Source organism: Oncorhynchus masou, chromosome 1 (assembly GCF_036934945.1).
Source record: "Oncorhynchus masou masou isolate Uvic2021 chromosome 1, UVic_Omas_1.1, whole genome shotgun sequence".
In the NCBI taxonomy this organism is placed as follows: Eukaryota; Metazoa; Chordata; class Actinopteri; order Salmoniformes; family Salmonidae; genus Oncorhynchus; species Oncorhynchus masou.
The window spans coordinates 76,219,327-76,232,228 of record NC_088212.1 but is presented as its reverse complement, the minus strand read 5'-3'; the positions used below and the strand labels follow the sequence as shown (position 1 = coordinate 76,232,228).

The 12,902-nt window shown below is 40.3% G+C and overlaps 1 protein-coding gene across 4 annotated transcripts in view; it reads right to left on the bottom strand.

Annotated features, from left to right (window-relative positions):
* LOC135550837 (BTB/POZ domain-containing protein kctd15-like) overlaps window positions 1–12,364 on the bottom strand; it is a 41,681-nt gene extending 29,317 nt beyond the window's left edge. The window contains exons 1-3 of one of the 4 annotated variants that reach the window (XM_064982015.1): window positions 11,473–12,364; window positions 8,350–8,525; window positions 1,853–1,997 (exon numbers count right to left, since the gene is read on the bottom strand). In XM_064982015.1, coding sequence (XP_064838087.1) covers window positions 1,853–1,997; window positions 8,350–8,525; window positions 11,473–11,481 — 330 coding nt within the window. In that variant the 5' untranslated portion in view covers window positions 11,482–12,364. The other 3 variants (XM_064981986.1, XM_064982006.1, XM_064981996.1) reach the window with 3 other exon arrangements.
* Window positions 12,365–12,902: the final 538 nt, after the last annotated feature.

Sequence of the window (12,902 nt, the reverse complement as noted above, 5' to 3'; positions counted from 1 at the left end):
CCACATCTACATGTACATACTACCTCAATAAGCCCGACTAACCAGTGTCTGTATGTAGCCTCTCTACTGTATATAGCCTCTCTACTGTATGTTGCCTCGCTACTGTTATTTTTCAATGTCTTATTACTGTTGTTTTTATTTCTTTACCTACCTATTGTTCACCTAATACCTTTTTTGTACTGTTGGTTAGAGCCTGGAAGTAAGCATTTCACTGTAAAGTCTACTACACCTTTCGTATTCAGCACACGTGACAAATAAACTTGGATTTGATTTGATGCAAGGGAATTAATGTAATGAGTTGAAACAATGAGGCCTGATCCTGCATTCGTTTCACTTACAGTCATTGGCTGATTGGACTGTGTAGAATAGGTGTGGATGAGAACAGCTATAGCCTCCATACAGTACACTATACAGATCAAACCAAAATGTAATTTGCCAAAAATGTGAAGGAGGCTTTCGTGTTCTCACTGTTGTTCAGGTCAGTCCCCATTCAGCCACAATGCTTGGCCCTGAGAGTTAGCCAGGGGGATCTGCCTCTCCTCTACTCCCCTTAGCCAGAGTGATGAACTACTCCAAGCTGACAGGGAAAGACATGGAAATGTGGGTATGATAGACTGAACTAAAAGGGATCCGGATGGGCAGGAACAGATGGAGCACTGAATATGCTCTCCTTAGACATCATCAACCGGAACTTGACATTTTACTAATTGTGTTTTAGATCGATCAAAGTGGTTATATCACAGAATATTTGGCCAGAGTCCATGATCGATCGTTGGCCTGAATCTTTGCTCTGTTTCTAAGTAGAATAACTTAGCAACAATAAGATGTGTATATTTCCAGAGACGGTTGTTTTGCTAAGCCAAGCGCATCCAGGAAGGAGTCTCCTCATGCGCACTCTGAAACAGGAGACAGGTGTGTGCAGCCACAGTGGGCTAACATGGACCAAAGTCGCTCCAGTTTCCCAGATAGAGCACTGTATAAAAGTGTGTGTGTGTGTGTGTGTGTGTGTGTGTGTGTGTGTGTGTGTGTGTGTGTGTGTGTGTGTGTGTGTGTGTGTGTGCGTGTCTGTCTGTAGACATCACCTACAGTACAGTCCCTCCCCACACATTCCCCTCTGTCAGAATCAAGACCACATTATTCTCACCTTGTCTAGTATTCCTACTTCCCTCTCAAGCCCAGTTCCTTTAAACTGTCATGGCACTTTATTGAGAGCAGAGATAGAGGCAGTGGCTGGGAGACTGGGTGGTACTGTCAGACTGGAACAAGTGGAACAGGGGCTATACAGCCTGTTTCACCTGGCCTCACCTCTATAGAAATCATTTGGGTGAGAAACAACAGCTCTGGGCTTTGTTCACATCACAGAACTATGTTATGTTTTAGACCGAATTTTCACCTTTCCTCCACTGTATATTAAATGTTCAGTCTGGGATCTTAAGCACTTACAAATTGTAACATATTGTACAAATTGTATTAAAAATATATATAGAATAATTTGCAATTCGTAACATATCGAATTCAGAACTACTGGCTAAAACTTTTCAATACCTTCAAAGCATCACTTTAATGATAAATTGGTGGGGATTAATTAGATTAGATTTCCAATGTTTTAGTAATAAAACAAATGACTGCTGATATTGACTTATAGAATGTGAAAGTAATGCTAAATAATGTTTATAATATAAATTGATAAGACAGCTAAAACTAACATGTTGGACATTCCTCTCAGATGAGAGGGAAGATCAAACTTTGAATCAATCATCTATCCTTTGTATATCGCGACACTGTGTGAGTTCATACAGCGCACATACTGTACACATGATGCTATGGTGTGCAAATACAAATCATTATGTACCTTGAAGTCATCTGGGAGAAGCAGTTTGCAGGTCCTGAGGAAGCTGAGAATGTACCGGAATATTTCTCCATCCCTGTCGATGAAGTAGTGCTGCTTCAAGCTGTCCAGCACGATGGGCTCTGTGCCATTAAACAGACGGCTGATTCTGGAAATTGAAACACACACATATAATGGGATGAGGTTGAGTTGAGCGGCTGCCTTCAAATGTATGAAACAATTCCCCTCCATTTATTTGTCCCATTTTATTAGCTCTAAGTCTGAAATGTATTAGCATCCTGGTTGAAACAAGGGGCTTAAGGCACATTTCCTGTGTTCCAGGCCTGTTTGAAGTGTCCCTTCTGCTGTGTGATTAGGACAACATACAGTGTCTCAGCTGGTACTTACAGATATTAATGCTATGGGTTCAGTTTAAAGCTCTATTACTAAAGGGTAAATAAAACATTTACCTGGGGTTTGCTACAATGAAATATGATATATGTTTCTCTATAGCATTTGAATCCATGATGCTCTGATACCTATTTGTGTTTTGAATACAAATGTTCTATTGAATTATGTATTGATTTGGTTCATCTTTGAAAACAAATAAGACCCGAAGTGTGACTATTACACCTGGTGCTGTGAAACAGCATTCACTCAAAAAGTAATTTCTCTAAAATCACTGACGCAGATTTTCCATTAGAATGCAGAACAACAGAGGTAAATTCCATGAATTATGGACATGACTTCTAAGTAATAAGACACCTGTAGATTGCCAAGCATCCATCCATAGTCGGCCTCTCGAAATGTAACCAGGAGTGAATAAGGAGCCTGGCTAACTGGAAAATGCAGTCATTTTATTTTTTACCTTTATTTTACTAGGCAAGTCAGTTAAGAACAAATTCTTATTTCCAATGATGGCCTAGGAACAGTGGGTTAACTGCCTGTTCAGGGGCAGAACGACAGATGTTGTACCTTGTCAGCTCGGAGATTTGAACTTGCAACCTTTCGGTTACTAGTCCAATGATCTAACCACTAGGCTACACTGCCGCTTTCACCCACCATATACTGTCCATAAGATGCCTTGAGATATGGTTGGACAACTACACATTTCTCTCATCTCTTGTGAGGTTGTCGAGTTCCAGATGTAAGATCTTAATTTGATCACCCTGTTGCAAGAGGACTTTGCAGGAAATTAAAAACATGTAGTGTATTTGACATTTACAAAAGCTTCTGAAGTTTGTAATGTCCGCTTTTAAATTTCAGACTTGATTTTCCCTTACATAAAAAATCCCTTAATTATAATCCACATAATAATTTACATTTCCTGTTGCTGCAGGATTCTTTTCCTGATGTAGAAAACTGGCCCAAATTAAGATCCTACATCATTAGCTACTGTAGCTCTCAACCATTAGTTCATTCATTTCACCTCAGATCTGCACTAGGTGATAATAGCTGTAGACCTGGAAGGAAGAGAAATAAGACTTTTATGTTGGTCATTATTAGAGACATGATTGACATGGTGTCTCTATCGCTGTTTTACTTAAGTATTTGTATGTGTCAATCAACAGTTTTCTGTAGAAGTGGCAGTCCAGGTTGGAGTAACCTTTAAAATGGTTTGACTGAAACATTTCCCTCCTCTCTCCCAGAAACAGCTCTTGGCAGAGAGAAGTCTTCTCTGTTGTCATTGTTCTGATGTAATCAGCTCTTTAATCATGCTAACAGCTTTTAGGTCAGCTGAGTACAGTTAAACCACAAAGAAAATCACCAGAAAATCTCATTCTCACAAGCTGCTTTTGCCCAGTGACTGTTAAATCATGTTATAAGACATAACACAAGAAAGAGAGATGCTATGGGAATCTACACACACATTTTAGTCATTAGCAGACACTCTTATCCAGAGCAACTTACAGTTAGTGAGTACATGCATTTTCATATGGGTCCCCCGTGAGAATCAAACCCACAACTCCAACATTGCAAGCACCATGTTCTCCCAACTGAGCCACACGGGACCATTGTGCAGTTTTGACTTTATAGTTTAAATCTCTAAAGCGAATTGCATTGACTTTCCCTTACAATCCTTTGCTTTGTAAAGACACACACAGTAACTGTATCAAAGGGCTTCATCAGGTATAGACTGAATCCTATCATGTAGAATTTGCCATGTTTTTCCTTTCCTGTTAACTGTATAAAGAGAGCCAGTTCAAAGATGCTTTCCCTCTCTTTCTCTCCACTCACTTTCCCTCCCCTTCTCTCTCTTTCTCTCTCTCCATCGTTTCCCTCTCTCTTTCTCTGAAAATCGATGCAAAATGCTTTATAAAAAACCAATACTCATCTCCCTGTTATGCCCGAGGTGTTCCTTTCTCATATGGTCTTGCAATTCTTCCAGCTAGAATTTCACCATACCCCTCCAGGCTAACTCTGTTTTTCATCTCCACTTTTTTTTTAAAAAGCAATTAAAATGCTGCCTGTTTTTCTTTTCTTTTTCCCCTCTCTCCATTTCTGTATCTCCCTCGGTCTCAGTGTTTCCTTTTGGTAAATCACCGATTGGGGGCCCTCCGCACCTGAAAGACGGACCCCCGCCCTCACCCAGCTCTGTTTCTGTCATGTCAGACAAGTAGAGAGCTATACACCATCCTGCCTGAGAGAGAGAGAGAGAGAGAGAGAGAGAGAGAGAGAGAGAGAGAGAGAGAGAGAGAGAGAGAGAGAGAGAGAGAGAGAGAGAGAGAGAGAGAGTGGGAGTTTGTGGAGGACTGGAGCATCTCTGATCTCCCATCCCAGCGGTGCTGAGTAGAGGCAGCGTGGGTGCACAGGCGGTAGGTAGGCATCTCATGGACCTACACATGTCAGACTAACAATTTAGAGTCTGAAACTCATGGTTAGGGATGTGGGTGGGTCAAGACAAGTGCAGCTTTTCACTCTCTCCAAAATGAAAGACCTGAGCTGTCTTCAATAGATTCCCAATGAATTTTGACATACATTGCAGGATATCTTACATATGTCTGTGAAAACAAATGCCCAGAGTGTGTTTGGATGAATGTATCAAACCCAACTTCAAGGCCAGTACACTGGCTGTGTGAATAGATTTACAAATGGGTAGGGATGCCCATTGTCAAGTGTACACAGAGATTAAAACTGAAGGTTCAAACATTGCTGAACTCTTACCTATTTCAAACTTGAATGAATAATGTTGTTAATGTGTAAAAGACATTCATAAAGGGGAGTAATAGTGTGTTTGGAGAGTGGTATATTGAGTGAATGTAGAACAAGTGGTATAGTAGCACACTACAGTGGTTTTCAAACTGTGGGGGTCCACCCCCCCCCCCCTTAAAGAAAAGAACATTGTAGAATGCACAAGGTGCAATCATGCAACATCAGTATTCCTCTTGTCATGTTATCCATTGTATACTTTAGAGAGCTATTGATAACTTGTCAGAAATGTCCAGTTCAACTAGCCCATGTCAGCTAAAGGTTTTTAGCTAGGTTTGTTTGCCCATAGATTTTGTTGTGATGTTTGAGTCACTCAAATATTATTTGAATACACATGAGACATGGCAAAATGTGTAGAATTGCAAGAAATTGTGGTTTATAGCGGCAAAATGCTCTCTCCACCAACAAGAGGAGTGTGTGTGTGGGGGGGGGGGGTCCCAAATGCTGCAGAACCCCTGGCATAGTAGACAGTACCAGGGGTGACTGCATGTTGCTTAGCAGTTAGAGCGTTGGGCCAGTAACTGAAAGGTTGCTGGTTTGAATACCCAAGGTGATTTTTTGTTTTTATGCTATATTATATGCTATATGTCATCCCTCATAGATAATGGAAACCAGATGAATTATCAAAATAAGTAATAACTTGTGTCAAGGGTCATTTCAAAATAGTTTCCTTGTCTGTGTAATATTCTTCTCATTTACTTTCCTCAGCCACAGTAGAATGGAGCTCTGACGCTTATCTCCTTAACTGTGAACTCCCCAGAGCGGGTATCAATGTTTGATGACCTCTGTCCCTTACTGCAGTCTGTACAGAGGAAGATGAATACCCAGACATTAGTTACTAGACTAAGTTTCTCTATGCACTCTGCATTATTAACGCAGCAATCTATTAAAAGTAATCATCAACTTACAATTCTTTGAACCTTGTTCTTTAATTGTCAAGTTTCAGTGGATCATGGATGGCGGACTGGGACTAGACACCTCCATGCACACCACACCGGATGTCCTCTAAAAAGACTGCATATAAGTCTGGCTATTGCAGTGTAATTGTTTTGCTTTCTGTCAGCCATTATCCTAATTCACACAAGAGGGCTCCTCCTCCACTGGCTCCAGAGGAAAGTGCACCCCTGAGGCAGACTGTGTGGAACACTGAGGAGAGAGAGAGAGAGAGAGAGAGAGAGAGAGAGAGAGAGAGAGAGAGAGAGAGAGAGAGAGAGAGAGAGAGAGAGAGAGAGAGAGAGAGAGAGAGAGACTGGCTCTCACATACACAGTGGTATCCTGTCTTTACTCTTACTGTAAAAGCATTGCTTCTGAGCTCCCTTACTATATAGCATGTTTGTTACATTTGTATGGCTTTTCACCCTTGTGTATAATGTATATGCAATGTGTAACATCATTATGCAATATCATCATGTGAGGTCAGTGAAGGCTCCTCAGAGGAGGAAGGGAAGGGCCATCATCAGTGAATTTCCTTTTTTTTTTAAATCAACAATGTAGGCTGTGTGTAGCGGTTATGATATGGTTTGGCATGGAAAGGTTTTTTGCCTGGTCACATACAGCTGATGTGTTGTGCATTGAAGTCCACAAGCAAAGGGAGAAGGTAAGAGGAGGAGTCTGCATCGATGTGAGAAGGAATACAATCTGCCTGCTATGAAAGTGAACTGTTTCCACATGATCAGAAGTGTATTCATTCTGCGGATTCTGTTGAAAAACAAAACAGGGATAAACATACCTGAATTTGTCCAAAAGAAACTCTTGTTTGCAACTGTTGGACTAATGATTACACCCTAGATCAGCTAGATGTATTGAAAGGGTCATTGTCTGTCCATGTGTCACTGTCTGTCGCCTCAAATTTTTCTCTCGACCTGTGTGCACCAACTTTATAAACGTTCATTCATAGGCTGTTATAGCAACCTCATGATTGGTATAGGGAAATTTGAGTATCATGTTGTAGCCTAAACCTATCGCTGTTACATTGAATTGGGTGAATGGAATATGAATGGCAGTCATCCAATATGCTGTAACAGAAATAAGGCCATGCTCATTAAAAAAACGTCCTCCCTCGTCTTAAACGGCACCGACCGCCACTGTGTGAGTTATATGGGGGTGTAAAAGTTACATGATAAATAGTATAGACAAAAGTGTAACACAACATGGTATCATTTGCATAATGTACATCCAGGGAATATGTGTGGCGGTCCAGTGAGTGTATATGAAACAACCTGTATTTGAACATCTGGAAAGTCATCCAAATATATCAACTATTGATTTTCTGAAATTCTAATTCTAATGTCATAAAACGATGGGTAATATGCACATAATGCTAGTAATAACAAAAACGTTCACTCAGGTATTGTGTACCTGCAGTGTCTTGCTGTCCAACCCTCTTAAATTAACCAAACAGACAGCTTATAGCAATGACAGACATGACACAATAATACTAAGGATAAACAATGGCCTATTATAGGCATGGAGATTTTCTCACAAGATAAATCATGCTGGTTTATGGACATAGAAAACAAAGTAGTAGTGTGACTATCCAAGACTTATGTTGATACATTTCCTCTAAGCATTTCCTTAGATCTTCCTACAAACTGATGTATGTTTACCTTGGCTTAGCTGAAACTATGGCTTCAAGTAATAGCAATTGACTTGAGCATGTAGCTAATGGAATATATAACATAAGGGGTAATTTCTATAGAAAGCATGAACTAACTTTAGCATAAACTATTAGCTTTACTATAAAGTTGCATGGCTCATTTAAGTTGCAAATCATTTGGACATGGATGAGAGATGGTTTTAGATAAATTGGTTTTGTCACAATAATGGTGAAATAACAGCTGACATTTTCCCTCTCCATAATGTACAATTAACGTGCATAAACCTGTAGCATAATTTCAGTGAATGAAAGAGTCAGCAACGGCAATTAACACATTTCCATGTGTAATAAACATATTATAATCAAATACAATTCAAATGAGGCCATATGGAGGTTAGGCTATCCAATATACAATATCAAACTGGAGAGAAACAATCATTAAAGCAATCAAGTATATCACTGATATCAAACACTTGTAATGAGGGGTTTTGGAGCATCATGTCCAATCAAAAGTGTTACTGAGCACAATGACTTATTTAAGTTTATGGTGGGAGACAACTTCAAGTACAATATGTATCAGTAGGCTACACTCCTATATAAAACAATGTTAAAAATAATCCTGCAACAAAAGCACCTTGGGTGGCACATCTTGGTACTGTGGATAATAAACGACAAACACATTTCACTTATTGAATGAGAAGATCCGGTTCCTTACCTTGAGTCTGGGTATTTGGTGAGAGTAGCCAGGCTACTAGTATACATGTGTCCCCCGACGTCAATGTGAACCGGAGCATTCGACTTTGTCAGTTGAGCCGGTAGAGGGATTCCTTGTGTGGACATAGGAGATACCGGGGACCGGGTCAAAGACAGTCGGGACATGCTTCTTCCTTCCTGAAAACAAGTAAATGGAAAAGCCATAGACATCATAAATGACTCGGGTCTCAGAGAGTCGGTATCTTCCACCAGTGCGATCCTGAGCCTTATCAGATCACTTCCATGTCTGTCTGCTCGCATATTTAGCTTACAAATTATTGCCACCGTTCTAATGAAGTATGTTTGCATCTTTTCAGTCAACGCCGGAGGGCAGGATAGGAGGATGATTATTACGGCTCCAGAAAGAGGAATGCTAGGTGTCAGCCTCTAGGGGGATAAAACAAACTGCAATATTCTAATTAAAGGTTGTGTTATGTGTTAGACGTGATATGCCCAGACACACCAACCACCATTCTGAGAATACGGAATCCAGGGCATTTGTTCTCACTGAACTCTGTTCCTGAACCACACATAAGAAAACATTCACCCCTTACAAGACAGTTGTGTTGTTTATTTATTTGAACTCCACACAATAATGTCCTATACATGGAAATGTAATAAAAAAGTTACTGGTCAAAAATATAATCTCCTATCATAGGAGTCAAGGGCAATTATATGTATCTAACACAATAAAACATAACAGGACCAACCAAGATGTGAAGACAAACTACTTAATAACTCGATATAATATCTGTCATGAAAATCAATGTAAATTTACAAGGTCAGGAGTTTTAATTAATTGCTCGGAATCCTCCAATGACCTTTTAGAAAAGCGGGCACGCTTTTGCCACATGTTCAACTGAGAAAGGATGCAAGTCCTCAGGCTGGTGTGAATATTGGGGATGTTGGATGGAAGGCATGAGAAACATATGACCACTTCGTGAATGTCAACTATCCATTACATGAATCCCCCCCCCCAAACTATTCCAGAGCCCCTTCGTTACACCCCTTCGTAACATCCAGGTAGCATACACTGGGTTGGCGTGCTTCAGGCCACAGTGCAGTCCGAGGCGCATGGAGTTGGGTTAAACAGTGATGGAGGCTATTAAACAGACATGTGGGTTTTGGGGACAATAGTTCATCAAGTTTGCGTACAACCAATCACTACAATCGAATTTAATCAAGATTGATCAAAATTACATGTTTTCCTACGGGGATTTACTTTGTATTTTGCGAAAATTACGCACAGGCCTCTCATTTAAATCCCAACATCTCAACTCACAAACGTTTAATTAATATCAGAGTCAGTTTAATTGGAAACAGATATAGTTAGAAAATGTCAAGCAACTTACATTAGGATGTGGTTTCATGAAAAAATATATATCCATCATGTCTGCAAAAATGGCGGGTCGCTGGAATAAACTAAATTATTATAACTTGAAAGAAAGGCATTTCATCAACTTGTTCTTCCATGCAAGAGCACATTTACTAAGCTTTGAATTTTAACCATAAAAGGTAAACAGAAGACAGTTGTAAGGGCTCATTCAGCCCTTTGCTCCAGGCGAGATGCCCTGGGGCACAAAGTGTTGTTGAAGTCTACAGAATTTTCCAGGGTGTTGCCCGCCTCGCTGTGTACACCACCAAGCCTTCAGGAATAACGATCATTTAATACGACGCTGGATGATACATTTCAGGCCCCAGTGAAAGAAAAACTTCAAAAGACTTAAGAAGTTTTTGGCGTACGAGGCTATCCCACCTCTTCATTTCGCCATGGGCCACAGTAACCAATAGCGATAATATTGTTGCGGGAATATATACCAGATAGGAGACACACACACACACACACACACACACACACACACACACACACACACACACACACACACACACACACACACACACACACACACACACACACACACACACACAGGGTTAAGATGGGAGGAGTTGAAGAAGTGGAGGGTAACGTGAAATATTGGAAAGCATATTGTTATTATTTGATCAATATGGGGGTAAAGATGATCATTATTAAAAGGCTATAAGCCAATAAACTCGATGCCCTTATAGTCTCACAAGAGTTCTCACATAAAAAAAGACAAATACCGGAACTATTACCATTGACTCGTTTGAATGAGATCAACTGACGTCTGTTCCCTGACTTTGTGTTATAATAGTTTCCTATTGACCAACATTCCAGCTGTAGTAACTCTAGCCATTAAGCGGGTTTGAAACGTTCACAAGATTAGGGTTTCACTGTGGGCAATGGTGTACCAAAGAAATATATTTGACAATTGTACAAAGTAAACATCAGAATGTGCGTAATTGTTATAAATTAAATAGCCAAAAAGAACATGCACAGTCGCAGAGATCCATAGAGTATCCACTTTTGCCCTCTTGAACAGTTTACATTGATGCGCACGGATAGCCTACTTCTACCAGATGCACAATATGGCGTCTTACTCATTTCTACCATCATGAAATTAAGATTCAGAGACGTTTGATTCAAAAGCGAACAATGCGTAAAATGAATGCGGAAATACGCCAACAGCATCAATAGACAACAAGGGAAAGACTACAGCCTAGACAAACATTCACACCCTTTCCCAGACTGGACAAAACATAGCCCTACTACAAATGAAGTTATTCCAAATTACCTGGTGTTGAGTATAGTTTGTTCGCTGATGCTGTAGGCTATCATACCATGAGGAAATGCCGTATCTTAATGTGAATTTAGTCATACCGTTTCAAACATCGTAGGAGTCCGAGGGAATCCGTTCCAGTATCTATCAGTCCCAGCTGATGACTGCGTTCCCCTTTTTCACATGCCCGGAGTTTCGTATAACTAGAGTGCCATCCAATAGCTGACCCAAGCATTCCTCAAGTAGAATCCGCTCCTTTGGAACGAAACTGCCAACACTGTATCCACAAACTGTTCTAAAGCATGTGAATCTACCAGTGAAAGCTACATTGATTAAAAAGAAGGGTCGCTGTGGCTTTAAAGATCTATAGCTGATGCTGGCTGACTTGCTCAGACCAAGCTCTGTCCACAAAAGCGGCACAGGAAGAAGCAAAGCAGCGTTCTTACCTTATACATAGAAGAGACCTCTCCTTTCCCTTTTCGGTTCTTATTTGTATACACTTAAAAATTGAGTCGGTCAAATCCTGCTTCGTATTTTAGCTTCTTGAGTGTCTTTTTGCTTAATAAATGAAACTGCCAGTCTGTTATGAGAAGAAAGCCAATAATCCTGTCTCTAAATAACAGAGCAGCGCTAAAAAAGAATTCTTGCTCCGGGCTGCCCAAACGCCTCTGGGGCAAGGATTAGGCTACAATTAGCTCTACTCGCACCCAGTCAGATTTTAAAAACTAAAAAGTGATACTCTCTCCCTTTTACAAAAATTATGTCTATGACCAGATATATTAATTAATGCTAGGTTTTTCGTATTTTCCGGTAAAACATATAAATAGACCAGCCCCTATAACGGTTTAACGTTCTGGTGTGCAGGGGGTAACGGTTAAGTGCTATTCAGTATCAAGCAAGTGTCACGTCGCTCAATAGATTTAGAGCAGGAAAAAAGCAGATTTTAATCATTGTCATTTCGTCTGATGTAAAAATCCCCCAGGCATTTCCAGCTAGGCATACATTTCCATTGTCCAGTTAAATAAGTCAAACAGGGCACGCTTCCCTAGTCGTGTACTTACAGCTATTACAAAGACACACTAGTAACTTGTTGACAAAGTGTCAATAAAATAATCATATGTAGATTTCCTTGGATACTTTTCATGCGGCGATTTTCCCCTGTCCCTTCTCCACTAATGTCTCCAGTAGTAACGCCAAATGTCCTGTAGGCCATTAAAACCAAATGACGTCTATTGACATGCATTCTGCAATTGCAGAAAGCGCCCTCACAACCTGCCTCCAGCTAAACGCGCCATTTCAATTATAGCACAGGGCTAGATGGAGATGTCTGCAGTGACAATTTCCTATGCAAACAGCGAAGCAGACTGCTAGCCCAGTTAGAGGATTTTACAAATTTACCTTGCATTGTGTTAAATGTCGGACAATTTTTTTTATTTTGTTATATAAAACGCTACAATGCCCCCCCAAAATTATATCAGCGTTGCATCCCCATTATAGTAGACTAAAAGGCAGCCTGTGTAAGTCAAAGTGATATCTCTTTGCTCTGCCTCCTTCCTGTGCAGGTGCTCACATAGGCTTGTGATTATTTATTTATTTGCGTGTTTGTTTATTTGCGTGTAAATAACTCTGAATAATTGATGCATTGAACACGGTAATTACTGTAGGCCTACTGTGGAATTCAGACACTCCATCGCGCTCAGCTATTTGGTTTCTTGATATTTGGCGCCAACCAGTGTGGGAAATTATTATTGGTCCGAAGAAAAAATAATAGTGAAGGAATACAATAATAAGGTGAATTCGATTGCAATGAGAGCTGCCTTTTGCGCTCCAATCTGATTTATTGATCGAATTAAAACGCGTCACGTAGAGGAAGGAG